General features: G+C 39.6%; 1 protein-coding gene across 4 annotated transcripts; it reads right to left on the reverse strand.

Moving 5' to 3' along the window:
- Positions 1–40: 40 nt before the first annotated feature.
- Positions 41–27,639, reverse strand: IST1 (IST1 factor associated with ESCRT-III). Of its 4 annotated transcripts, none has more exons than XM_058528172.1 (10): positions 27,547–27,639; positions 11,709–11,811; positions 11,086–11,266; positions 9,986–10,073; positions 6,954–7,037; positions 6,086–6,196; positions 4,909–5,103; positions 4,201–4,293; positions 2,983–3,031; positions 41–1,467 (listed from the first exon to the last, which is right to left on the reverse strand). In XM_058528172.1, exons 2-10 carry the CDS (start codon positions 11,794–11,796, stop codon positions 1,268–1,270), a joined length of 1,089 nt encoding a protein of 362 aa, XP_058384155.1. In that variant the 5' UTR covers positions 11,797–11,811; positions 27,547–27,639; the 3' UTR covers positions 41–1,267. The 4 variants fall into 4 exon arrangements, with proteins under 4 accessions (XP_058384155.1, XP_058384157.1, XP_058384158.1 ...); XM_058528174.1 differs by lacking the exon at positions 27,547–27,639 and adding an exon at positions 26,791–27,144; XM_058528175.1 differs by lacking the exon at positions 27,547–27,639 and adding an exon at positions 25,679–25,702.
- Between the last annotated feature and the right edge of the window lie 249 nt (positions 27,640–27,888).

Below are 27,888 nucleotides of genomic sequence, written 5' to 3' on the forward strand. Positions count from 1 at the left end.
TTGCACCTCATCATTTGACCAAATCAGTGGAGAACACAGGGCACAGAATTTTTCACTTTATTATCAGCTACTGAGCTATGATACAAACCAATCAAAAACATTAAAGGAAAGTTGCTTGAAATAGGTATGTACAGATATACTACACAGAAGCCGAAGTCATGTCTTCCAATCCCAAAGCCATCCCTGTGGGGAAGGATGGCCTTAGCTAGGGAGCAAAGGAGCACATAAGTTACAACAGTTAAGGGTCTCATCCATCAAGGAAAGCAGCAAACAACTACAGCCACAGGGGCACCAAAGGTTTATCTGAGATCAGTTTTTAAAGGTTCTCTTAATCATAAAGTTTTCAAACGAAAACAGGAACCCCTTTTCTCCTGTAGGCTTTCCAGCTCACTACTCAAGAGACTTGAGTACTTCTATTAAGGCAACTGGAAGCCCACCTTAGCCTTGAATGGTGACTTGTGCCCAATATGTGGCCTATCCTTCCTTTGCCAGTAATGCAACCCAACAGAACATGCTATGGGGAAAAAACAGGAATTTATACAGTGCTGCCCTCTGGTAAAAGGGAAACACAGCACTCAAAATAAAGCAAAAGGCCACAGAGGGCTCCCTGAGAATCCAGTGGAACTAAGAGAGGCCTTCAACTTTCCAAATAAACTTTGCAACTGGATCCAGGTAGAACAGTGCCCTGCAGCAAGTAGTAGTGTATATGCCAATGAGAGGACCGACCCAGCTTCCAAAAACTGTTACAATGGCTTCCTGAGTCATTTTCTCTCTCTCCCATTCATATTAGAGTGAGAAAATACGCACCTTGGCCTTGATTCTCACTCACCACAAAACCCTCTGTACAGAGGGTTTATTTCTAAGTCTAGAACCTCAGCACAGGGCTGAGACATTTCATTAAGTACTCTCTGCCATTGTCCAGTCATCTTTGGCAGCTCACCCCACAGGCTTTCACCTTCTCACTCCCCTGTGGAAGGACAGTGGGACAGGTGAGTAGAAAACCTGGGATCACACTGACAGGAAATGGACAAGCACGCTGCCAGGAGCCAGATGCTCCGGCCTCATAGTGTCTCCAGTTGTTAGTCTCTCAGGAGCAACAAAGAACTGGAAAGCAGCAGAATTTGGTAGAGCAGGAAGAGAGCCCAGAGGAAGAGTGTGCTCAGTGATCATTAACAGATGAAATAGAATTTCATGGAGATTCTTTGTTACAAGTAGAAACTGCTCAGTCTCAACTCCCAGAATTTAGATGTTGCCTGGTTTGAGAGGCCTATGTTTTCTTTTTCAACTCTTCAAATCTCCGGGAAAGATCATCAAAGTCAATGTCCTCAGATGCTGAGGTGTTGGCACCAGCAGACGCAGCTGGTAATGTGTCTGGCACAGAGGGCAACTCTGGTAGTACGAAGTTGTCACAGGTATCCACAGGTCTGGAAGGGGGCCTTGCAGAAGCTTCTGGCTTGGGTCCAGGACCTAATTAAATGTGGGCAAGGAACACAGTGTTACAAACTCCAGGGAAGAGGCTCAGATCCTCAAAGCCCACAACTTCCTTTGGCAGAAACAATAAAAATACGGGAGAAACACTGTTTTTTTGTTGTTGTTTTTGTTTGTTTGTTTTTTGTGAGGAAGATCAGCCCTGAGCTAACATCCATGCCAATCCTCCTCTTTTTTTGCTGAGGAAGACTGGCCCTGAGCTAACATCCGTGCCCATCTTCCTCCACTTTACGTGGAACGCCGCCACAGCATGGCCTGACAAGCGGTGCGTTGGTGCGTGCCTGGGATCCGAACCCGGGCCGCCAGCAGCAGAGCACGTGCACTTAACCACTACACCACAGGGCCGGGCCCAACACTGTTTTTTTTTTTTTTTAAAAAAAAGATTAATATTTAATTTTTAGGTCAATGAAAATTTTCAGGACAATTAACATCTACATTTTCTAATTATAGCTGAATCCTATCTGTTTTACTTTCTTATGGTGAGAAAAAGTTTAAGGGAAAGTCAAAGTGTGGTGCATGGGGCTAGATACACAGAGCATTTATTTAAACAGACTGTCCCCTTTCACAAAGGTCTGCTCCCATAAGAACCAAGTCCAAGGAGTGGTACTAGAATTCTGTTGGGATGAGCTACTCTTTCAGGCTTAGGAGAAAAAATTTTTATAAGGAATGTTAACGTCCATATTGTTTTATATAATAGGATCTGATCGGTATTTCTAGTCTTCTGTTTTGTATTTTACTAGTTAAAATCATCCCCCTCTCTACCTACTGTATGTTTCCATTTATATCTAAGTTCTAGAACAGGCAAACCTAAACTATAGTCCTAGAAAATAAAAACAGTTGCTTCCCTCCTGGGTAGAGGGGTGGAGCTGACTGTAAAGGAACACAAGGGAACTTTCTGGGGTGATGGAAATGTTCTATCTCTTTACTGACGTGGTGGATACATATATATGTATATCTCAAAACTCATCAAAATATATACTTCTGTGTATTTTTTGTATGTAAACTGTAAAACAACTGTCTTCAATTTTAAAGAGTTTCCCCCCTTCTGGGTTTCTAGAGTGCTGATAGTGTTTTATTTTTTGAGTGGATGCTTAGTGAAAAATCACTGAGCTATTCACTTATGATTTGTACCTATTTCTGCCTCTTTAATGCCCAAATTAAAAAAATACATTTTTTTGTATTTTCTGGCATAATGGAAATTGAAGCAGCAGGAACATAAAGAACTCGAAGGTGACTGAAAACTAGAAATTGAAAAAATGAGTAAAAAAAGAATAATGATACCACTAACAGAAACAGGGAACTTGGGAGATTCTTTGGGATCGGGAAAGATCTTTCCTTTTTGGAAGGGGGCAATCCTGAGTTCTGTTTCTGCCATACTGCATTTGGGGAGAGGATAGGGCATGGACTGAAAAATAGTCTCTGAAGGAGAGGCAGGAATGAGAAAACAGCAAAGGGTTCAACACTGAGCCTTGAGGGTTTCTGACTCACACTCACCAACAATCTGTGTAGAAGAGACATTCTTATCAGCATTAATGTCATCAACCTGAAATACAAAGATTGTTACCAGAAGAGAGAGCAATGGCATCCCTGAGAAAGTACTAAGACTGGTATAAGCCCCTGTGTTTTCCAAAAGCTAAGCAGCTCAGCAAAAGCAACAGACCTTGCTCCAAAGAAACTGCTCCTCCACCCCCTGTACCTTCCTGCTCTTGTTCCAACCAGACAGATACCATGTTGAACTCTTAACTGCCAAGCAGAGAAAAAAAATTCTTACACCATAACACCTCTCTTTAATCTGATACCTTCACCTTCTGGGCAGAGAGAAAGCACTAAACCACTGAATTCATCTCCAAGAACCAAGTCCTCAAACACCAATGAAGATCTTCTACTTCATTCCTAGAAACAGTCGCGGGCAATGCTTCAACACGCGCAAAACCGAAACACAAAAAAACTCAGGCCCAAGGTAAAAACCAAAGAACACTAAGCAAGCTCAGGCACAGGGAGATCTCCCTAGATGAATCATTTCCACAGCAAATACCATACCAATTTGTTTTCTCAGTAAGGTATCGGATGGAAACATGTCTCAAAAGGCACATACTACCTGAGGAAACAAGGCTGGCAAAAAATAAGTCATCTAATTCTGAACCAAAGCTATTATGACCATCTACAATTCAAGGCATCATTATACCGTATTAGCTATTTATAGCAAGTTTTAACTACAAGACTAAAATGTAACATTAAGGCTATAGGCTGAAATTTACTAACTGGACACTTCTGTTTAAGACAAAAATCTGGTCACTATTCCTTTATACAGTGTTGGGAATTTATAAAACTTCTAATTTTTTAAATTATTATGCGTATAGGTATTTTAATTATTAGGATATTCTAGCACCAAGACTGCACTAGCTCAATGTGATTCTCTTGTCTAGTTCAAAAAAAGAGACTGGTTAAGCGCCCTACTAGAACTTTTTAAGAGATCTGCAGCTCCTTCCTGATTCTTGGCTTAAGTGCAAACAAAGCATTGCCACCAATGATGCTGCCACCACCACCACTCCCCATTTCCATGGTAATGTTAAAGCAACACAAGAATCCAAAGCAAAAGCAATGCGGGTACTAGGAGTTGATCAAAACTTTGCCTTCCCTGTGGCCATTATTTTGCTCTCTCTTCATGGGATTCACTCTCCTCCTGCTTATAAAAGAGGCTCAGGCACTTACAGATTCATACGATGGGGGAGTTGCTGGTATCTGAGGTGGAGGAATACTGGGAAAGGCCTGATAAGTCCCCACTGGCAATCCATTGAAATCCGACTGCAAAAGGAGAAAGGCAACATCAGAGACACTGCCCTTGATTTGCAATTTCTGAGGTTTGTGTATGGGAAGGGAGAAATAGCTATATATATTCAAAAGCCCCAAAAGAAAAAAAATGCCCAAAAGGACCATATGTGATCAGAAGTATTCCAGATTTTTAAAGATCTGTAGCTAAGGCTCTTCTTCAAATTACTAAATCAACTGCTTCAATGTCTACAAGGGAAGATTCTAAACAGACTTTCTTACTAGCAACGACCTTCATCTTCTTGTCTACAAAGGCTTTTCTACCTGGTAATAAGTGGTTATTCATTTTTGGAAAAAGCTACTAGTAGGCCTGCAACAGGTCCCAAAGGTGTTCAATAAACCTACATGGAAAAAAAGAGTGTTTCTAGTACCATCTCTCTAGATTTTCCCACTTCGTTACCTGCAGCTGAACCAAAAGACTTTCTCTGAATCCCAATGGTATTTTATTCCAGAATATGGTCACTAAGCAATACCAAATGTTCTTACTGCTAAATCCTTTTGACAACCTACAATTTCTGAGTGTATTCAAAGAGCCAACGACATCTTTTGTTACATTTTCTAGAGTTTACATACACACTTATGTATACTTACTGGTCCCTTTGGAAGTGGGTATGAGAAAGGAGTATTTGGAGATGGCATGGGCATGGGCATTGGCACTGTTCCATCAGGTCCACCAACTGGTGCTGTGAACCCCCCTCCTCCTCCTCTTCCAGGGCCCCCTTTCTTCACATCATCTGTGAATCCAACATCAATAAGATCTGTCTCTACCTCAGGCGGAGCCTCTGCCTGAGAAAAAGAGAGAAACTCGTATCATTAAACCACATCACAGGCCAGGTTCCCCAGGAAGCAGACTCTGAGATGGAGAGTAGCATGAAGGAAGTTTACTGGCGAGGTCTCGTGAGATAATAAAGACCTGTGGGGAGGTGAAGGAAGCAGGGCTGGGCAAAGGAAAAAGTTGGGCTGCAATGAAGTTACGACAAAAGCCTCAGCCAATTCCCCAGGTAGCTCTGGAGCTGGGATGGGCCTGCAGCAGGTGTTCCTGACTGGGGCAAAGGGGCAGAGTCTTTAAACCCCTGCACTAACCAGTTATCGAATACAGACAGCCCCCAGGAAAAACTTTGGGTTAAGCAGCTTTCTTCTTCGGAAGGCCATTGCTAGAGGAACACTCAGCTGTGTGTAAGCCACTTGTCATCAATATTCTCAAGAGCTGGGGGAATAAATGCTTCTGTTCTGAAGTGTGTATCTGGAATGGGAGAGGGTTGTCTAAGCATCATACCAAAGCATCCACTACACTCCATCAACCTTAACTGAGTGATGATTATTTATATATTTGCCTTCTGTACACTGTAAGCCTCTTCAGACAGGGATCTTGTTTCTATGTATCTCTGTATTCTCAGCTTTGTGTGCACAGTTTGGCAGATGGGAGGCACCCAATATATGTTTCAGAATCTGTCTTGAGGCATTTCTTGCTATCCACAGGGGGATTCTCAATTCCTTGAACTTCATCAAAAAGCACCAATAATGTCATTTTATATTTGTATCAAAATTTGTACCTTTCCAAAGTGCTTTCAGTCATTCATCTCATCTGACCCTTAAATACTCTATGAGATAGGCAGGCATATTTTATTGTAACCCAACAAGGCACTAACTGGACAAAGGCTTAAATTCTCACACACAAACTTTAATGCATAGAATATAGTTATTTTTCAAAGAAAAGTGGTATCTAGAGACTCATGTTCCTTTGTACTTTGAAAGGTTCTAAACTTACCATGACCACAGAGTCAGGCTCATAGGGCACATTGTAGTTCTTGGCAATTTCAATCAGGTATCTCTCCACCAGGATTTTGGGTGGGGCTTCCACACTCAGTTTGTGCATTAGCTGTAAGTAAAAAAACCACAGTTAAGATCTATACTAACCATGGGGCTGGCCCGGTGGCACAAGGGGTTAAGTGCGTACGCTCCGCTGCGGCGGCCTGGGGTTCGCCGGTTCGGATCCCAGGCGCACACAGATGCACCGCTTGGCAAGCCATGCTGTGGTGGCGTCCCATATAAAGTGGAGGAACATGGGCACAGATGTTAGCCCAGGGCCAGTCTTCCTCGGCAAAAAAAGAGGAGGATTGGCAGATGTTAGCAGAGGGCTGATCTTCCCCACACAAAAAAAAATAACAAAAAAAACACCAAGATCTATACTAACCAGACTAAGCCTAAACGTATCTCACATTTAAACTTTATTCCTCTCATTTTACAGGTAAATTGAGGAAAAAAGAGGTTCAGACCAGTTAAATTTTCTTCAGTCACAAAGCACACTACAAGACCCATGTCTCTCTTACCTTCTCTAGTTACATATAACCCAGGTGTTAGTAAAAGACTGATACTGCTGCCTTCCACATCTGAATTCATCCACCCTTCTCCCGACCTCACTTCTACCTCCACAAATCACAAGGGGCACAAAGGATGGGGGGCAAAATCAGGAATGACACAGAATGACAGCCTCACAATCAGAAGTGTAGGGCAGGGGTAAAATGTACAACCCTAGATTAACTCAGCAATACAGTGGTACCCACCAGAATCACTACAGGCAATAAAATAACCTGCCCCAACCCTGCCCATTGCTTCACATTTAAGAAGTATGTTACCCTGTCATTCACAGTTCCAATCTGGTTGGTCCTACATAACTTGCCATATTCCTTGCTATACTTGGCACAGAGCTGATCAGCAACCTACAGAGAAAAAAGAACAGTAAATAAAAGTGGACACCACTCCTACAGACTGCTTCAAGCTTCCTCCTATCAACAGTAAATATGCTTATATTATAGGATTTCCAAAAAACTAGGGTTTGTAAAAACTTAAGGAGTACATATTAATTCATTTGTTTGTTTATCCATTCTTCCACTGAGCTGCAACTATGTGCCAAACTCTATTATAAACATTATGATATAGACTGTAATATAATGAAGAACAAAAACAGACATTGTTCCTACTCTTATAGACTCTTACGGTCTCTGGGAAAACAGTCATTACTCAAACAATCACAAAGATAAAGGTAAAAATTGGCAGCTGTAATAAGTGCCACCAAGGGAAAGTACACAACACTATCGGTGGCTTCTAACAGTAGAATTAGATCTGATCAGAGAAGTCAGGTAAGGCTTCCTGAAGAAAATGATGCTTCACTGAGATGTAAAGGATGATGAATAATTAACTAAACAAGGAGGGAAGGAAGAGCATTCCAGGAAAAAAACCCAGCATGCGCAAAGGCCTCTAGTGGAAAAACAGGGCCAATCTTCAAGCTGAAATAACGTCAGTAAGCCCCCAGCGCAGAGCCCGAGGGAGGATTGTGGTAGGAAATGAAGTAAGAAAGGCAAGTGGGGGCCAGACAATACAGGGCCATGTAGGCCATATTAGGAGTTCTGTTTCTATCACAAGAACAACAGAAAGTTACTAAAGGGCTTTAAAGTAAGGGTAGTGACAGGATCTGTGTTTTGAACAGAACCCTCAGTTGTTCTGATGGAATGGTGAATAGACTAAAGGAAGCCAAAGTAGATATAGGAAAAACATTCAAGAAGTTACTATAATAGTCTAGGAAGGAGATGACAGTAGCACTGGGCCAGAGTGGTCCCAACACCTGGGATCTCAGTGAGGGGGCATTCACTATTCAATACATAGACTTTCAGGGGTACCTGGTACTTATCTGTCTTTTAATAAAGGTTTTTTGTTTTGCTTTATACTATGCAGAAAGTTTTTACTTTTACTTATATTAATTTAACACTCTGTTTATGGCTTTTGTGGCATATTTAGGCCTTTTCCACTATGAGATTATTTTTAAATATCTGCCCAGTTTTCTTCTAGTTCTTTTATGGGCTTATTTTTTTAAAAACATGTAAACCTTTGTTTCATCTGGAATTAATCTTGATATAAAGCAGCAGTACAGGAGAGGCTAAAAACAAGACTGAAGTTAAGTCTGTATAGGAAGCAGTTGCCTCTACTCTCCTATTCCTCTACCCACAAAATTCTATGACTACGTTCCCTACTCTACCAGAATACAGGAGGTTTACTCTCTGGAGAAGTTAAACTGAAGAGACTCTGGACTCCAAGCAAAGCAGAGAGCAGAGTTACCTACTGACAACAGAAGAATTAAGTCTAAGTCTTCTACAAGAGAAGAATGAGACCTTTGGCTTCCTTCACCTCTGGGCTCTCAGAAATTCTGGCAGCCAGCCTATACCCTCCAGCCAGAAGATAGAAGGATTTCTCTCTGAGGAAAATGACCAACCTGAGGAAAGAAACCTAGTTCCTGACAGTCTGGAGTTCCCTTAAGAAAGGCCTTAGTCAAATCATTCAACAATGAAGGCATCTGGCAATAAGCCCCACCTAGGCACACAAGAGGTTCCAATCTGCATTTTAGTGCCTCACTCAAACATAAACCAACAGCCAAGGGTCACCAAACCTTTGAGAAAAGCCTTTACTATAAAATAGTCTAAAACAAAGAAATAGAAAGCAACAAACATCAGAGAAACAAGATAAGTTAAAAAGAAACTATAATATTCTCAGAGAGTAGTTAGTAGCCATGAAACAAAAACAAAATACTATAAAAAAAAATATTCAGAGAATTAAAAAGAGCTCTCAAAAAATAAAAACATACAGAAGACAAGGAAATCTCAAAAATCAGGAGATAAGACTAAGACAATCTCCTAGAGAATAAAACAAGCGAAGATACAGAAAACGCAATTGAATTTGTATCCAAGCAGTCAGTACCATATCCATGTTGTGATAGTCCATTTTTTAGTTACTGTCTGTCTCTTCCACTAGACTCTAAGCTGTATACAAGAGTATGGCTGGGGTCATATTTTGCTCACCATTGTACCCTCAGTGCCCACCTAGCTCATAACATCCACTCAATAAATATTTGTGGAATCAATGAAGCAAAATATCTGTCACCTTAAATTAATGTTATTTTAACTTGACTAGTTTACAGTTGTATAAGAACTTTTCTATTTGTATACAGTAGTCCCTCCTTATCTGCAGGGAACACATTCCAAGACCCTCAGTGGATGCCTGAAATCACAGATAGTACCAAACCCTATATATACTATGCTTTTTCCATACATACCTATGATAAGGTTTAATGTATAAATTAGGTACAGTAAGAGACTGACAACAATAACTAATAATAAAATAGAACTATAAGAATGTACTGTAATAAAAGTTATGTGAATGTGGTCCCTCTCTCAAATTCTTACTGTACTGTACTCACCCTTCTTCTTCTTGTGATGTTATGAGATGATACAATGCCTATGCGATGAGATGAAATGAGGGGAATGACATAGGCATTGTGACATAGTGTTATTTTCAGACCACAACTGACTACGGGTATTGGAAACCATGGAAAGCGAAACCTCCAATAAGGGAGGACTACTGTATATTTAAATAACATTATAATAAAAATAATTTAAGACAAAACTGGGGGTACATGAAACTTCACTCCTTAAAAAAATGATTCAAGTTTGCAAAACACTGTTCTACTCTATGATATAAGGCCTAAAAAGGATATAGAACAAATTTACAAAGCTAGCATGAGAAGGGTACAAAATACCAGGTCAAATAAGAAGTGACATAACCAACCTTTCTAACTATATGAAAAACAACAGACATCACTGAAACTGGTTGTACTCACTATCTTCAACTCAGCCACTTCTGACTGGAGTCGAGGAGCAGCCCAGATCAGTGTAGACACAGATTCAGCCAGACCAGAATCTAGCTCTCTAATTAAGGAAAAAAATAAATAAATTTTAACAATCTTTAAAACCAACAAAACTCTAGCATTTTTACATATACTTGACAGCCTCTAAAGCTATTTCACCAATCTCGCTGGATTCTCACAATAGTTCTAGCCATTTTCATCATCCTATTTTACTTTCGGAGAAACTCAAAATAAGTGACGAGCCCAACGTCACAAAGTCAGGAAATAGTTGAGCCAAGACTCAAACTTAGGCCTCTTGATTTCAGCTTCTATCTTTTCAACAGTCGTCTACATTAAGATCAGGCCTTCAGGGGCCGGCCCAGTGGCGCAAGCGCTTAAGTGCGCGTGCTCTGCTGCGGCGGCCTGGGGTTCGCCGGTTCGGATCCCGGGCACACACCGACACACCACTTGGCAAGCCATGCTGTGGCGGCATCCCATATAAAGTGGAGGAAGATGGGCATGGATGTTAGCCCAGGGCCAGCCTTCCTCAGCAAAAAGAGGTGGATTGGCAGATGTTAGCTCAGGGCTATCTTCCTCACAAAAAAAAAAAAAAAAAAAAAGATCAGGCCTTCAAGCAAATGGTAGGAAAATGGTCCTTGGGTATACGGAGTAGTCCGTTAGTGCTAGCTCCCCACATGTAGGAAGAGACCAATATGTTAGTCCTTTCTCAAATTCCACAAGTGATTTGATTTAGGTCTTCGAATTAAAACATCTTACTTCATTGCAGTTACACAAGATGAGTAAGTTCTAGAGATCTGCTGAACAACACTGTGCCTATAGTTAACAATACTATATTATGCACTTAAAAATTAAGAGGGTAGATCTCATGTTAAGTGTTCTTAACAACAAAAGAGGGACACGAGGAAACTTTTGGAGATGACGAATGTTTATTACATTGATTGTAGTGATGGTATACAGGCGTATGCATACGTCCAAACTCATCAAATTGTAAACATTAAATATGTGCAGTTTTTTTCTAAATCAATTATACCTCAGTGAAGCTAAAAAAAAAAAAAAAAGACAAAATATCTTACTTCATAGACTGGATGAGGCCAAACCGAGCCAGCAGCAGGTCACAATACAGCTCCAGGATCTCCATGGCCTCCACGAGGTAGTCTTCTCGGATAATGTGCTCCACTCGGATCCGAGCTCGTTCATCTTTCCCAGCAGCCAGATAGTCAGCAATCTCTTTCCTTGCTTTCTGGGCCAGTTCCGCTAAGGCACAAATCCCACTCCAGTCACACAGCAGTAGTACACTGGACCCTAGCCGGCAGGCAGACCTCCACCCCAAGAGAGAAGTGGATATTTCTACTATATCCTAGCTCATTCTCCCATAGCAAATCTAGTCCCATCTCCTCTAGTCTAGAATCTGCTACTTCGTCTAGGTGAGAATATTGTTTGTGTAGCCAGAAATTTCCACCTCAGGAGTCATGTTACCTATTCCACAGCAAGAGTATGTCCCTTTCCCTACAACAAAGTGATTCAGCCTCACTTGTCACAAAGGACAGCAGAAATGCATCCAAAGCTTAAATGTAACCCATCCAGTATGGGATCCCTAAGACTTCAAAGTACTAGCCTGAAAGAACCAATATTGAGGTGCTAGAACCCAGTGATGCATTTTGGGAGAGAAAATATTAGGCAATCAAGCATTACTCACTTTTTTTTTTCTCCAATAATTTAAGACGGTTTATGACTAATCTCAAATTGACTCGTAAACGCTCAGCTTTAAATCCAGAGCCCAGCATGCTGTGCTGTTTGTCCTGAAAAAGATAAGAAGTACAATGACTATTTTCAAGTTAAAGGTAGTTCAGGAACTAACACCAGTTAGAGGGTGGATTATCTGATACTGTAAACCAAAATGGCTTTCTAATATAGGCAAAATGACATGATGTGATTCACATTTTTTAAAGATCATTTGGATGTTGTGTGGAAAACTGATTGGGGGAGGATAATAATGGAAGCAAGAGGACCAAAGAAAAGGCTATTACTGTAGTCCAGACAAGAGATGGAATAACTTAGACTGGGGTAGTTAGCAGTGGTGGGGGAAGAAGGGATTGGATTTGAGATTTATTTTGAAGGCAGAGCTGAAAGAACTTGGTGATGGATGAAATGAGTATCTATGTATTGGTGTAGAAGTGGGGTGACAAATAGACAAAGAAGCAGGAGGGCCTCCTACTTCTCCCAAAAATCTCATCAGGGATAGTGATGGGAAAAGATGATTAAATTTAGAACCAAATTCAAAAATATTCTCACCATAATTCCTCAAATCCTCCTACTAGTCTCAGCCTTTGGGAAAAACCTAGTGCCCAAGATCATAGAAATATTAACACCTACTCATGTACAAAGAAACATACAAAGGGGTAAAAAGTCCAAGAGAAAAAGAAAGCTGCTCTATAAAATTCAACAACAGAAGGCTCTTTACCAAGACTTTCACTGAACAGCAGAATTACAGTCAACAAAACCATTCCCCTCCACCCACAAGACTTTAGGGTAAACCATTGTGCATTGACCACTGTGCATCCTGTAACAAGACAGCACAATGTCTATTTCTCTCAATTAATTCTGAACTTAAACCTCAAAACATGTGATATCCAAACGAAAGTTAGGTCTAACAAAGTTACTGAAGAACAGACAAACCAAAAAAAATATCCAGTGCAAAAACACTAGGAATAGTAGTTGTCTGCTTGAGTATAAACCACTAATAGAAAACATCAGATGTACTGTCCTTTTGTGAAATTGCCTCCAAAAGCGTTTATAATACATTTAATAATTAATCCAAGTCCTAGGTTACAATGGGGCTTATATGTCACAAAATATCTGGAATCCATTATACTGAATTATGCTCAAACCATTCAAGAAATATTTACTGATTATCTCTGTCAGACAATGGTTAGATGCTAGAGATAAAAAAATAACGCACAGTCCTTGTCCTCAAAGGAACTTATATTCTACTGGCAACTACAACACTGTTTGGTAAAGACTATAATCTAGAATTGTTCTCAATTGAAAGTGATTTTGCTTCCTAGGGGACACCTGGCAATGACTGAAGACATTTTGGGTTGTCGTGAGTGGAAGGGATGCTACCAGCATCTGGTGGGAAAAGACCAGGGATGCTGTTAAACATCCCACAATGAACAGGACAGCCCCCCACGACAAAAAATTTTCCAGCCTAAAATGTCAGTAGTGCCAAGACTAAGAAACAGATTCTAGAGAAAAGACACCCAACTTGCTTAGGGACGTTACAGAATGCTTTCCAGGAGAAGAAAAAGCCTAAGCTGAGTCCTAAGGACAAAGAAGATATTTGAAAAGTAAAAAGAGAACGTGACTATCCTAGGCGGTGGGAACGGTGTGTGTAAAATCCACGTACCAGAGAGAACAAGAGGCTTTCTGAGAAACACAAGTTCAATACAATTGAAGCATGGTATTAACCACAGTTTATGTCATAACATGTCTCTCATATTCATAAGTTCAAAACTTCAATTCAACAATTATATATAAGATGTCAGGTGCTGTAGTAGGTTCTGGTGCTAGCTAGATCCAGACAGTATCCTTCTTCTCAAGGCATTCATAACCAGTGAGGGATGGGAAGTAGAAACACAGCCAGAAAAATAGTAACTAGTACTATCATTTACTCTACCAGGCACTTGCTCAAGATCAGCCAGCAACTAAGTGGTAGAGATAAGAATAAAACCTAAGTGCATCTGAATTCAAAATCCAAGTAAACAATCTTAATCGTACAGTACTATATCACTTTCAGCACTAAAAATTATAATACAGGGGCTAGCCCCGTAGCCTAGTGGTTAAGTTCAACGCACTCCGCTTCAGCAGCCCAGGTTCAGTTCCCAGGCACGGACCTACACCACTTGTTAGCAGCCATGCTGTGGCGGCAACCCACATACAAAATAGAGAAAGACTGGCACAGATGTTAGCTCAGGGCGAATCTTCCTCAAGCAAAAAGAGGAAGGTTGGCAACAGATGTTAGCTCAATGCTAGTCTTCCCCACCAAAAAAAAAAAAAAAAAAAAAGCATGTACTGATGTGGGAATATCTTAACATTAGTTAAAAGAGCAGGACTATATGTAGTATGACCCCAAATTCTGAGTTTAAAAAAAAAGAGCACATATGCATAGACAAAGGCTGGACTAAAAAAAAATGATTTCATTATTACTATGTGTAAACTCTTCTCAAATCCAAGGACTTTAGACTAATATTAAAGCTAATGTTAAAAATCAAATCCACCTTGGAAAGCATATAATTTAGAATTTCTATCAAAAGACAAAGAATAATATAAAAAAATTCATTTGCCTCCTTAGAAAAGCAAAAGAAAATATTACCTCACCAGAAAACATTAATAATCAAGATTAACTTATCAGAATAAGTATCTAAAGTTAGCTAGACACTGAAAGTCACAAAAGTGTTAACGGAGCAGACAGGTAACAAAGGAGTGGCTTTAGCAACGTGAAAAAACTCTGGAGGGTGTAAAGTCATCTTGATCTATTTCACATATTTGCCTAAAATGGGTCAGCATCCACCAATGCTAGTTTGGGACCATACTGAAACAGCCTGGAAAAGAAAGGATCCCAAACAGTCACAAGAATAGGGACTTGGAAGAAGAACAGTGCTAAAATTCTCTGAAAGAGAAGCTCAACAAATGTTTTATGCTACAAATAGAAATCCAATTCTGCGAAGGAAGTTGAAAATATTGAAGTGTGGCAAAGTTGTTTATATTTCACTGTTAATCTTTTGGCTGGGGATGTTTGGGGGAGAGAGACTCCCCCAAAAGTCTACTGTAAACCTACTGTAGAAGGCAGATAAAAATAAACGCAAATTACTAATCTTATGATTCAGTAATAACATTTACTTGTTCAAATCTACAAAAGTAAAATCACAGGGCCCTTTCAGGGACTCTAACAATCAGGGTTCTAGCTGGAAACAGACAGCATCCACAACTCAGGTAATTTGCGGAGAATTTAATAGAGACTATTTACAAAGCTGCAGGTAAGGTTTAGAGAAACCAACAAAGAAGAGTGTATTGCCCCAGAACCATTAACACATCTAGGCCTGAAGGGGCAAGATGAAGAACTGGTATCCGAAGAGGGCAGCTATATGGAGAGGGCCACTAGACAGGAATCATGGTCATTGGTAGAAGCATGCAGACAACTGCAGCAATCTGGCAGGGAAGGAGCAGGGGAATAAATGTTTGGCCTTCATTTCTCCTGCCCTCTGGTCTCCTGCTGTTACCTCCCATCTAACCCCAACTGGAAGCCTGAAAACAAAGGGGCCCACTGACACAGCGCACACAGGTAAGCCTCCAGGGACATATATCAGAGGGAGAAGGATGGCATGTGGCTCTGGAGGAGAAAACTGAAGATATCCAGCACAAGGACTATATTTACACAAGACCAAAGAAGCCAGGACCTAGAACTACCAAAGCAACTCCAGATTTACACTGTACTAAGACTTCAGCCAACCAGACTAGAAAACTGAAGCTAAACTAATTGTCTAAAAAAAGGAAATTGTGTCTTTATATGTCCTTTCCACAATAACAAACACAGTATAGTGACATAATTCAAGTTCTTACAATATAATCTCTAAAGTCCCTTCCAACCCTAAGATTCTGCAGGATACTAGATATCCAATTGTACGGAATCATATGAAATAGGCAAAAAGGCATAGACAACTGAGATTAATCATCAAGACATCTCTTAGAAATCTTATTTATTTATTTATTTATTGTGAGGAAGATCGGCCCTGAGCTAACATCTGCCAATCCTCCTCTTTTTGCTGAGGAAGACTGGCCCTGGGCTAACATCCACGCCCATCTTCCTCTACTTTATATGGGACGCCGCCACAGCATGGCTTGACAAGCAGTACGTCGGTGCGCGCCCAGGATCTGAACCGGCGAACCCCGGGCCACGCACACTTAACCGCTTGCGCCACCAGGCCGGCCCCTAGAAATCTTATTTTTAAAAAACAACTATATCAGGGGCTGGCCCCACAGCATAGTGGTTAAAGTTCGGCGTGCTCCATTTCAGCAGCCCGAGTTCACAGGTTTGGATCCTGGGCACAGACCTACACCACTCGTCAGCCACGCTGTGGCGGCGATCCACATACAAAATAGGGGAAGACTGGCACAGATGTCAGCTCAGGGCTAATCTTCCTCAAGCCAAAAAACACGAAGATTGGCAACAGATGTTAGCTCAGGGCCAGTCTGCTTCAGCCCAAAAAAAAAAAAAAGTAAAGAATCTGCAAGTATGCATAGATATTCTTAGAAGGATATTCACTATAGCACATTACAGAACATTATTGGAATCAACCTAAATATCAATAAGGGATTGGCTAAATAATAGTATACTTGCTTAAATTGTTAAAGATGACATGGATCTATCTGTACTGACATAAAAAATATATGTATACTATACTAAGTATAAAAAGCAGGTTTACTGAACAGAATGCAGATTATTATCCTATTTGTGTTAATTTTTAAATAAACTTTATTGATATATTCCAAAAAATTAACAATGGCATGAGGAGTGTACATAGGCCTTTCATTTCATTATACTCTACATATACATAAATACACTCTCAAATTAGTAAAAACAATAAACGTATTTCTACTCTTAAAAAACAAAAAGAAGGTATTCAAGGAGGTGAAAGACCTATACACTAAAAACTATAAGACATTATTGAAAGAAATCGAAGATGACATAAAGTAATGGAAAGATATTCCATGCTTATGGATTGGAAGAATAAGCACAGTTAAAATGTCCATATTACCTAAAGCAATCTACAGATTCAGTACAACCCCAATCAGAATCCCAATGACATTCTTCATGGAAATAGAACAAGAATCCTAAATTTATATGGCACAACAAAAGACCCCGAATAGCCAAAACAATCCTGAGAAAAAAGAACAAAGTTGGAGGTATCACACACCCTGAATTAAAAATATACTGCAAAGCTATAGTAATTAAAACAGCAGAAAAACAGACACACAGATCAACAGAACAGAATTGAGAGCCCAGAAATAAAAGCACACATCTATGGACAAATAATCTTTGAGAAAAGAGCCAAGAACATACAATGGAAAAAGCAAAGTCTCTTCAATAAACGGTGTTGGGAAAACTGGACAGCCACATGCAAAAGAATCCAAGTAGACTATTATCTTACACCATACACAAAAATTAACTCAAAATAGATTAAAGACTTGAATGTAAGACCTGAAATCACAAAACTCTTAGAAGAAAATATAGGCAGTACACTCTTTGACACTGGTCTTAGCAGTATCTTTTTGAATACCATGTCTACTCAGGCAAGGGAAACAAAAGACAAAATAAACAAATGGGACTATATCAGACTAAAAAGTTTCTGCAAGGCAAAGGAAACCAACAACAAAACAAAAAGACATCCCATCTGGGGCCGGCCCCGTAGCTTAGCGGTTAAGTGCACGTGCTCCGCTACTGGCAGCTTGGGTTCGGATCCCGGGCGAGCACCGATGCACCACTTGTCAGGCCATGCTGGGGCGGCATCCCACATACAGCAACTAGAAGGATGTGCAACTATGACATACAACTATCTACTGGGGTCTTGGAGAGAAAAAAGGAAAAAGAGGAGGAGGATTGGCAATAGATGTTAGCTCAGGGCCGGTCTTCCTCAGCAAAAAGAGGAGGATTGGCATGGATGTTAGTTCAGGGCTGATTTTCCTGACAAAAAAAAAAGACAACCCACCAACTGGGAGAAAATATTCGCAAATCATATATCCAACAAGGGGTTAATTTCCAAAATATATAAAGAACCCATACAACTCAGCAACAAAAAAAAAAACAAACAATCCGATCACAAAATGGGCAGAGGATATGAACTGACATTTTTCCAAAGATATAACAGGCACATGAAAAGATGTTCAACATCACTAATCATCAGGGAAATGCATATCAAAATTACATTAAAGATGTAATCTTTAGATATCATCTTACATCCATTAGAATGGCTATAATCACCAAGACAAAAAAATAACAAATGTTGGAGAGGATGTGGAGAAAAAGGTACCCTCATACACTGCTGAAGGGAATGCCAACTGGTACAGCCACTATGGAAAACAGTATGGAGATTTCTCAAAAAATTAAAAATAGAAATACCATATGACCCAGCTATCCGACTACTGGGTCTTCATCCAAAGAACTTGAAATCAACAATTCAAAGAGACTTATGCACTCCTATGTTCATTGCAGCATTATTCACAATAGCCAAGATATGGAAGCAACCCAAGTGCCCATCAACTGACAAATGGATCAAGAAGATGTGGTATATATATACAACGGAATACTACTCAGCCATAAAAAAGATAAAATCGTCCCATTCGCAACAACATGGATGGACCTTGAGGGTACTATGTTAAGTGAAATAAGCCAGACAAAGAAAGACAAACACCACATGATTTCACTCATATCTGAAAGATAAACAAACAGATGGATACAGAGAACAGATTAGTGGTTACCAGAGGGGAAGGGGGTTGGGGGGTGGGCAAAAGGGGTAAAGGGGCACATATATATGGTGTCGGATAAAAATCAGACTATTGGTGGTGAGGATGACGCAGTCTATACAGAAACTGATCAATAATAATGTACACCTGAAATTTCACAATGTTATAAACCATTACAACCTCAATAAAATAAAAGGGCAATGGATTCTCAATAGACATTTCTCCAAAGATGATATGTAAATGGCCAACAAGCATATGAAAATATGCCCAATATCACTAATCATTAGAGAAATGCAAGTTAAAACCACAATGAGATATCACCTCACACTCATTAGGATGGCTACTATTGAAAAAAACAACAAAAAAACCCAGGAAATAACAAGTGTTGGCAAGGATGTAGAAAAACTGGAGCTCTTGTGCACTGTTGGTAGGATTGTAAAATGGTGTAACCACTACGGAAAAAAGTATGGTGATTCTTTAAAAATTAAAAATAGGACTGTCATATGATCCAGCAATCCCACTTCTGGGTATATATCCAAAAGAACTGAAAGTAGGGTCTCAAAGAGATATTTGCAGACTCATGTTCACAGCAGCATTATTCACTACAACCAAGAATCAGAAGCAACCCAAACGTTCATTGAGAGACAAACAGATAAACAAAATCTACTGTGTATGTGTGTGTATATACATGCATACATACAATAGAGTATTAGGATGGTCTAATAGTCCATGTTGTAGCATGTGACAGGATTTCTTTCCTTTTTAAGGCTGAATAATACTCTATTAGTCTACCAGTATTCTAATAGTATTAGTCTATTAATATTCAATAAAATGTATGCCTTAATGTATAAGGTTAATGTATGAATATACTTTAGGGTTCAGTAATCCCATTCCTGGACATCTATCTCCACAGAAATCTGTATATAGGACCATGAAGACACATGTATAAGGATTCTGTGGTAGTAAGAGGGTGGAGGAATGCTAAGTGTCCATTACAAGAGGACAGATAAAATGTGACAGAAGCATATGACAGAATACTACGCAGCAGTCAGAATTAATGGACTAGCTATACTTAGAGCAACATGGGTAGTGCTTAAAAACAGAAGCAAAAGAAGTAAGGAACAGGGTTCCAGGTTCAGTCTCTCTCCCACTATACTGGGAGAAACTATAAAACCTGAACAGAATGTAGGGAGCAGCTATTTTAGGACTCTGAAAAGTAAATAATAGCAGCTAGACAGAGAAGACCAGAATCTGAAGTACCAATAAAGTGGCAGTGAGTTTATCACTCTTTTTTCCTCTGTTATTCCCTGGCCTAGATACAAGGTAGCCTGAAACCCAGAAGTGAGCGCTGGCACGGTAAGGAAGAGCATCAAGAGAAGCTCTCTAGTCGTGGCTTGAGAAGCTGGAAACGGGATCCCTGGCAAGCACAGAGTGGATGAAATACACCGAACCAGGACTCACGTGGGAAAAGACAATCAGCACACATCAACACTGAGATTACACAGATGTTGGAATTAACTGACAAAGACTTTAAAGCAATTACTATAAAAATGCTGCAACAAGGGCGAACGCTCTTGAAATGAACAGATAGAAAGTTGCAGTAAAGAAATAAAATATATAAAGAAGAAACAAACAGAAACTTCAGAACTGAAAAATATAATAACCAAAGTAAGAAACTCACTATATGGGCTCAATAGCAGAATGGAAATGACAGAGGAAAGAGCCAGTGCACTTGAAGATAGATCAATACAAAGTACCCAATCTGAAAAACAGAGATTGAAAAACAAAGATAAAAAACATTGAAAAAAGTGAACAAAGCCTTCACAATCAGGACAATAGCAAAGGGTCTAGTATTTGTGTCATTAGAGCCCAGAAAGATGGGACAAACAGTGTGATACCGAAAAAACTTTGAAAAAAATATTGGCTGAAAACTTCTCAAATTTAGCAAAAGATATATCTCTACAGATTGAAAAAGCTCAGGGAACTCCAAAGAGAATACACCCAAAGAAATATATGCCCAGACTCATCATAATCAAACTGCTGAAAACTAAAGACAAATCTTAAAAATACAGAAAGCAGCCAGAGAAAAATGAATTACCTATAGATGACCTATTCAAATGACTATTAATTTCACATCAGAAATCATGGAAGCCAAAAGGAAGTGGGACAATATGCTGAAAGAAAAGAACTGTCAACTCAGAATTCTATATCCAGTGAAAATATCCTTCAGAAATGAAGGTGAAATAAAGTCATTCTCAGATGAGAGAAAACTAATAAGAGAATTTGTCACCAACAGACCTGCTCTAAAGAAGTTTTCCAGGCAGAAGGAAATAATACCAGAAGGAAACTTGGAATATTAAAATAAAGGGAGAAATGAAAAATATCTTACATTACAGAAAGGGCAACTATCTGGGGAAATATATTAGATGGTTCTTCTCTTGAATCTCTTAAAATGTATTCTACAGTTAAAAGCAAAACTAATAACATTGTCTAATGGGGTTTTCAATGTATGTAGATGTAATACATAAAAAAACCACAACATAATGGCATAAAAGGGGCAGGGCAAAGGGACCTATATGATGTTTCTATATTTCACAGGAAGTGGTAAAATACTGACTCTAAGTAGACTGTGAAAAGTTAAGTACATCTATTATAATCCTTAGAGTGACTAGTAAAACACTATACAAAAAAATATACTAAAAAACTCAAGAGATTTTAAATTAGAATACTAAAGTGTTCAAATAACCCAAAAGAAAGCAGGAAAGCAGAACAAACAGAAAATAAATAATAAAATGGTAGGCCTAAATTCAAATATACTAATAATTACACAGTAATTATAGAGAAATGGTCTAAACACAACAATTAAAAGACAGAGATTGTCAGAATGGTCCAAAAAATGATCCAACTATAAACTGTCAACAAGAAACTCACTCCAATACAGTAACATATGCACGTTAAAAGTAAAAGGATGAAAAAAAGGTATATCACGCAAACACTAATCAAAAGAAAGTTGGGGGCTGGCCCCGTGGCTTAGCAGTTAAGTGCGCGCGCTCTGCTACTGGCGGCCCGGGTTCGGATTCCGGGTGGGCACAGATGCACCGCTTCTCTGGCCATGCTGAGGCCGCGTCCCACATACGGCAACTAGAAGGATGTGCAACTATGACATACAACTATCTACTGGGGCTTTGCGGGGGGGAAAAAAAAAGGAGGAGGATTGGCAATAGATGTTAGCTCAGAGTCGCTCTTCCTCAGCAAAAAGAGGAGGATTAGCGTGGATGTTAGCTCAGGGCTGATCTTCCTCACAAAAAATAAATAAATAAATAAATAAATAAATAAAAAACTGTTAAAAAAAAAAAGTTAGTTGGAAGTTTGTACCTTTGACCCCCTCCACCCATTTCAGTACAAACTTCCAGTTATAAAATAAATACGTCATGGGGATGTAATGTACAATATGGTGACTATAGTTAATAATACTGTATTGCATATTTGAAAGTTGCTAAGAGAGTAGATCTTAAAAGTTCTCAGCACAAGAAAAAAAAATTTTGTAACTATGTATGGTGACATACATAGTTATGTTAACTAGACTTACTGTGGTGATCACTTCACAATATATACAAATATCAAATCATTATGTTGTATACCTGAAACTAATATGTTATATGTCAATTATACTTCAATAAAAAAAAAAAAAATAAAGTTGGAGGGGCTATATTAATGTTAGACAAAGTAGGCTTCAGAGCAAAGAAAACCAGGAGTACAAAGGGACATTATAGAATGATAAAAAGGTGAATTCACCAAGAGAATATAACAATCCTAATAGTGAATGCACCTAACAATAGAGCTTCAAAATGTATGAAGCAAGAACTAACAGATAGGAAAGGTGAAACACACAAATCCTTAATTATATTTGGAGACTTCAACACACCTCCCTCAATAATTGATCAAACTAGTAGACAGAGTATCAGCAAGAATAGAAAAAAAACTGACTACCACCAATGACCAATTGTATCTCACTGATATTTATAGAACACTCCACCCAACATAGCAATGCACATGAAACATTCTGAATGTAGACCATATCCTGGGTTATAAAACAAACCTTAGCAAACTTAATAGAACTGAAGCCACACAAAGTTTGTTCTTTAATCATACTGGAATTAAACCAGAAATCACTAACAAGAAAGATAACAGAAAATCTCTCAACACTTGCAAATTAAACAACACATTTCTAAATAATCCATGGGTCAAAGAAGTTTCAAGCGGAATTTTTTTAAAAGGTTTAAACTGCAAGGAAATGAAAATTAAAATATCAAAATTTGTGGGAGGTAGCTAAAGCAGGGCTGAGGGGGAAATTTACAACACTAAATGTTTCTATTAGCAAAGAAGAAAGGTCTCAAACTAGTAATCTAGCTTCCACCATAAGAAACTGTAAAAAGAGCAAAATTAACCCAAAGCAAGCAGAAGGAAACAATAAAAACAAGGCAAAAACCAATGAAATTGAAGAGAGGAAAAATAGAGAAAAACAAGGCAACCAAATTCTGGTTCTTTGAAAAGATAAAAAAAAATTTTGATAAATCTATAGCAAACTGACCAAAGAAAAAGGAAAAAAGAGAAATTATCTGGAATAAAAGAGGAGTATAGCACTAGCCATCCTACAGACATTAAGAGGACATTATTACCAACTTATACCTATAAATTCAACAATAAGACAAAATGGAAAAATCTCTTAGAAACTCAATTTACCAAAATTGACACAAAGAAATAAAAAATGCAATTACCCCATATATATTACAAAAATTGAATCTAAAATTAAGAACCATTCCAAAAGAAAATCCTGGCCCAGGTGGCTTCTCTATTAAACACTTAAGGAAATTCTCCGAAACATTTAAGGAAAATTAGCACCAATATTACATGAACCCTCACACCTCATACGTATGGTCTGAGAATTAAATAAAAATTTGCAGTTTAGAATAGTGCCTAGTACATAATAAGTGTTATACGTACACAGTAAGCACCGTATAAACATTTGTTAAATAAAATAAATTCCAGTCAACAGACTCAAACTCAAAGAAAATATCTTGGCTCATCATCTAAAGATTAGCTGATAAATAGCCTTTTACGTGTTTTAAGTTAAAATAAAATGTTTAAGGTATGTTTTGTGGGACCAGCCCAGTGGCGCAAGCGGTTACGTGCTCGCGCTCTGCTTCAGCGGCCCGAGGGTTCGCAGGTTCAGATCCCGGGTGCACACCGATGCACTGCTTGTCAAGCCATGCTGTGGCGGTGTCCCATATAAAGTAGAGGAAGATGGGCACAGATGTTAGCTCAGGGCTAATCTTCCTCACACAAAAAAAAGGTATGTTTTGTATCTTTTTTCCCTGCTTTAACTTTTTAATTAACCTGTTTCAACCTCACAGCTCCTTGAAGGCAAACACTATTTGAGGTTCCATTGTTATTCCCATACTGCCTAACATGGTGCTTTGTACGAAGTTGTCACTCATTTATTATGTTAATTAGGAGTTTTAACTAAAAATAACATTCTTTTTGAATTCCACTAACTTGCAAAATTTAGTTTTGTTTGTTTCAGATTTAAGGAAAGGAAAATAATTTGCCAAAGTAAATTAATTTGAGTAATTAATCCTCAAACTTAAGTTTTGAAGATTTTCAACTTTCAGAAATTAGATTCCTATTCTACAAAACCTAATCATTAAAGACAATGACACTGAACCACAAAAATAATAACTAAGGACATGGCCTAAATAATTACCAATATATGAAATAAATTATTAGACCCAAAACTACTCTAAAACAAAAGATCAACTTTATTACCATTTCAGGATTTGAACTTGTTTCCAAAGCTAACTACATAAACTTTGTATCTTGCATGGTTAGGAATATTAATTTTAGGAATAATGACCTAAAAGTTAATAAAATATTCTGGGTTACTATTTTATACATATAAAAACATCTATATACTGTTTATATATATATAATCCATGGGTCATATATAAACACATGTATGTATATGTGAATACATATATTCATACCACATAGTAACATTGTCTGATACCAACTTAAAATTCTTTTTATGATTCTGAGGTTATTCTAAGATCACTTTATGCCTCAGTATCTTCACTGTCATTCAACTCACCAAACATTTGTTGAATGCTATTCTATCAAATACTGTGCTAAACTGCCATAGAAAAGAGACATTAAAAAAAGACCTGACTCAAGCACTTCAAAGAGTTCGCAATCTAATGCGGGATAAGTGACATAAAAACAACTATAAAACACGTAAACAACTATGACAAACCCTACGAAAGGATTATGAACTAGTGATTGCAAAACTAGTTCTCAGTACTCTATTTTGTTTATATACGCAACTACTCTTAGTTTTATTAGTGTAACACCACTGTGTCACAAATTGGTCAGCAGCCTCATGCGCCCTTCTTTGCTCTTTCCAATCCCTCACTTTACCCCAATCCTTAACATTGGAATAACAAACTCATCTAGTCCCTCTTTAATCACTCAGTTCCAGGAGGCTTTAAAATAGAATAATCTCCTCATTCTGAGTAAGGGAAGGTGTAAAACCATGGATGGAGTCATTTCTCTTCTTATTTGGGGGACAAGAGAGAGACTGCTGCACCTCAGAACTCCTGCCCAAAATAGTGAAGCTGCCCAAAGGTAGTAATCCTGAAAACTCTTATTTCAAGTAGCTAAAAACAGCAAAAAAGACCCTGAAGTCCTAAGGGACCAGCTTTAGAGTCTGCAGCTCCAAAAGTACCAAGTAAGGAAAGGAGGCAGCAGAGTCAACAGTGGCTAGAATATTTCGTAGTATACAGGAAAACTTTTGTATTTGAAATGTGTTATCTTATTTATCCTGAATACTTCTTTCTTATAAGTGATATGCATAGATTTAGCTATGACCACTGTATTGCAGCTATGAAGACACGACACTAAGAGGACAAACAAGCTACAAGGCATTTCCAAGATAATACAGTCCAATCCTTAAAACCATTTCAATTACAGAATGCCAAGTTTACTGTATTTTCACACTATAAACTGTAATTAAATCTTCATTGACCAAACCAATCAAGAATGAAAATTTAATCAAGAACCACAAGACCAGCAGCATCATGTGTAACTCACAAGAAAAGTACAGGCTTCAGAATTCAGAGACCATCAAGATTTTCTGGAAGGAGGTACAAATACAGAAACGTATAGGCATTATGAAAGTATCTTTATCTCATTTCTCAATAAAATTAATATAAAAAACATTACAGAAAATTCATTGAGCATACTTTTTACCATGAGTTTTTCTTAAGGCATACTTTTACAAAGTTGTAATCATGGACTCTGACACTGCTGAATCCTTTTATCACTTAACATCATATGTTACGATCTTTATAACCTTATTTTAATGGCTGCCTTATATTCCACTGAGTAATAACTTTTTAATTAATTCCCCAACCTTCTGACATTTATGTAAAATAATGCTGAAATTAGTATTCATGTGCATACTACTTTTCCTGTATTTGAAATTATTTCACTAGACTACACTCTGTTTTTTAGTTTTATTTTTTTTAATCAGAATGGACTACACATAGCTGGGACTTGATTCGACTTTAAAGGAACAAGAGCTTAAATTAAGTAGACTAGAGTTGGGGATTCTAGAACTCCTGACCATCTAGAAGCCAGAGGCACAGGAACAGAGAGAGAATGAAAACAAATAATTTGGACAAAACAGTACAACTTTAAAAGTGAGATTTAAGAATCTGGGTGATTTTAAAACGTATTACTGAGGTTTCAAAATACTCTTATCCTCTAATAAAAGGATATTACCAAATCCTCCTATCCCAGAAGATGTGGTTCTGAGGAAGCTGTAAGAACAAAATTTCTCATGGACTATTAGATTGTAGGTACAGAAGTCAAAAGGCTTCTACTTGGGCGGGGGGGAGGGAGGATGGGAAATGTATCTATATCCATTATCTATATCAACTAGTATTAGTTTATTAAATACATACACAAGGGGGGGCATAAATGAAACAAAATTAGTCCTGAATTGATGGTTGATGAAGCCGGATGAAGAGAGAAATTCATTACACCCTTTACTTTCGTCTGCTTGAAATTTCCGTAATAAAAAGTTAAAAATAAATACATAAGCATAATAGAAAAAATTACGATCCCCCAAAAGACTAAGAAAAGCTCTTAATTTTAATTTCATTACTAGAGAGAGTGACAGCGGCTGTCTTTCCTATTACCTAATGGTGAACGGACGTCGTGGGTCCGGATCCCGGCAAAAGTTTACGCCGGCCGCGTTTCCAGCCCTGCCCCCAGCACCCCGGAAGAGCAGCGCCGAGAACACAAAGAGAGGGGGCAAGGCCAGGGCCGCAGGCTCCTCACCCGGTCTCTCATCAGATGGGTAGGGTCTGCGGAAGGGGCGGAGGCCGCCGCTTGCTTCAGCTAACGAAAAAGGCAATTTCCTCCGGCCAGACGGGGGCCAAGTCCGGGCCCCCCAGGAAGCAGCCCAAGAAGCCGCCCGCTCGGCGGAGGCTGCCGGATTCGCGGGCGACCAGCCTCTCGCGGCCACTGGAGAGACGACCTTCCCGAAGTCTCTCCGGGCCAGAGGAGCCGGACTAGGGGAGCCGCCGCGAGCGCAGGCCGAGCCCTGTCACGGGGGGGGGGGTCCCGAACGGAAGCCGCGGCGTTTCCGCCCCAGGGAAGTGACGCCTCGGGGCAAAGAGGGCAACGGGAAAGTTTGGCGGCTTCGAGTATCCGGGACCAGCGGTCTCCAAGCGGCTCGCGCCCTGCCACGCCCTCAACCCCAGCCGGCCTCCCGCGCCACGGCCTCTCGGGCCTGACCTCCGGCCTGACCAGGAGGAAGGATCCAGGATCCTTCTCTTTCTCCTCATCTGTCACCTCAGGGTCGTTTGAACCCGAGGCTGGGGTCTTGTAAATCCGGGGCGCAGTGCGAGGGGGAAAACAAAGACCCTTGACGCTGAGGATGCCACACTCACCTGGCCGAATCAACGCGTGAAAACAGCAGAGGCTGACTTCAGTATCCAGGATCAGCATCCAAAATGGCGGCTCCCTCGGCCTGAGCAAGTGCAGGCGGAGGGATCCGTGGGGCCGAGATAGCCACGCCCTCCTTCCCAGGGATTGGCTGCGCGCCTGCCGCTGCCGAGTCCCACTCCCTGAGGTCTTCGGGCTCCTCCACGCAGTGCCCTTTGGAGTCAGCGGGGTCGGGGACTACTTCCCGCGGTGGGAAACGGGTGGTGACGTGCGGCACGTCACGCCACCTGAGTCACCTGCTTGGGGTGAGCCCTGGGTGTTGCTGGTCTCTCCCTGGGCGCAGGGAG

This window comes from Diceros bicornis, chromosome 32 (genome assembly GCF_020826845.1).
Source record: "Diceros bicornis minor isolate mBicDic1 chromosome 32, mDicBic1.mat.cur, whole genome shotgun sequence".
Classification (NCBI taxonomy): Eukaryota; Metazoa; Chordata; class Mammalia; order Perissodactyla; family Rhinocerotidae; genus Diceros; species Diceros bicornis.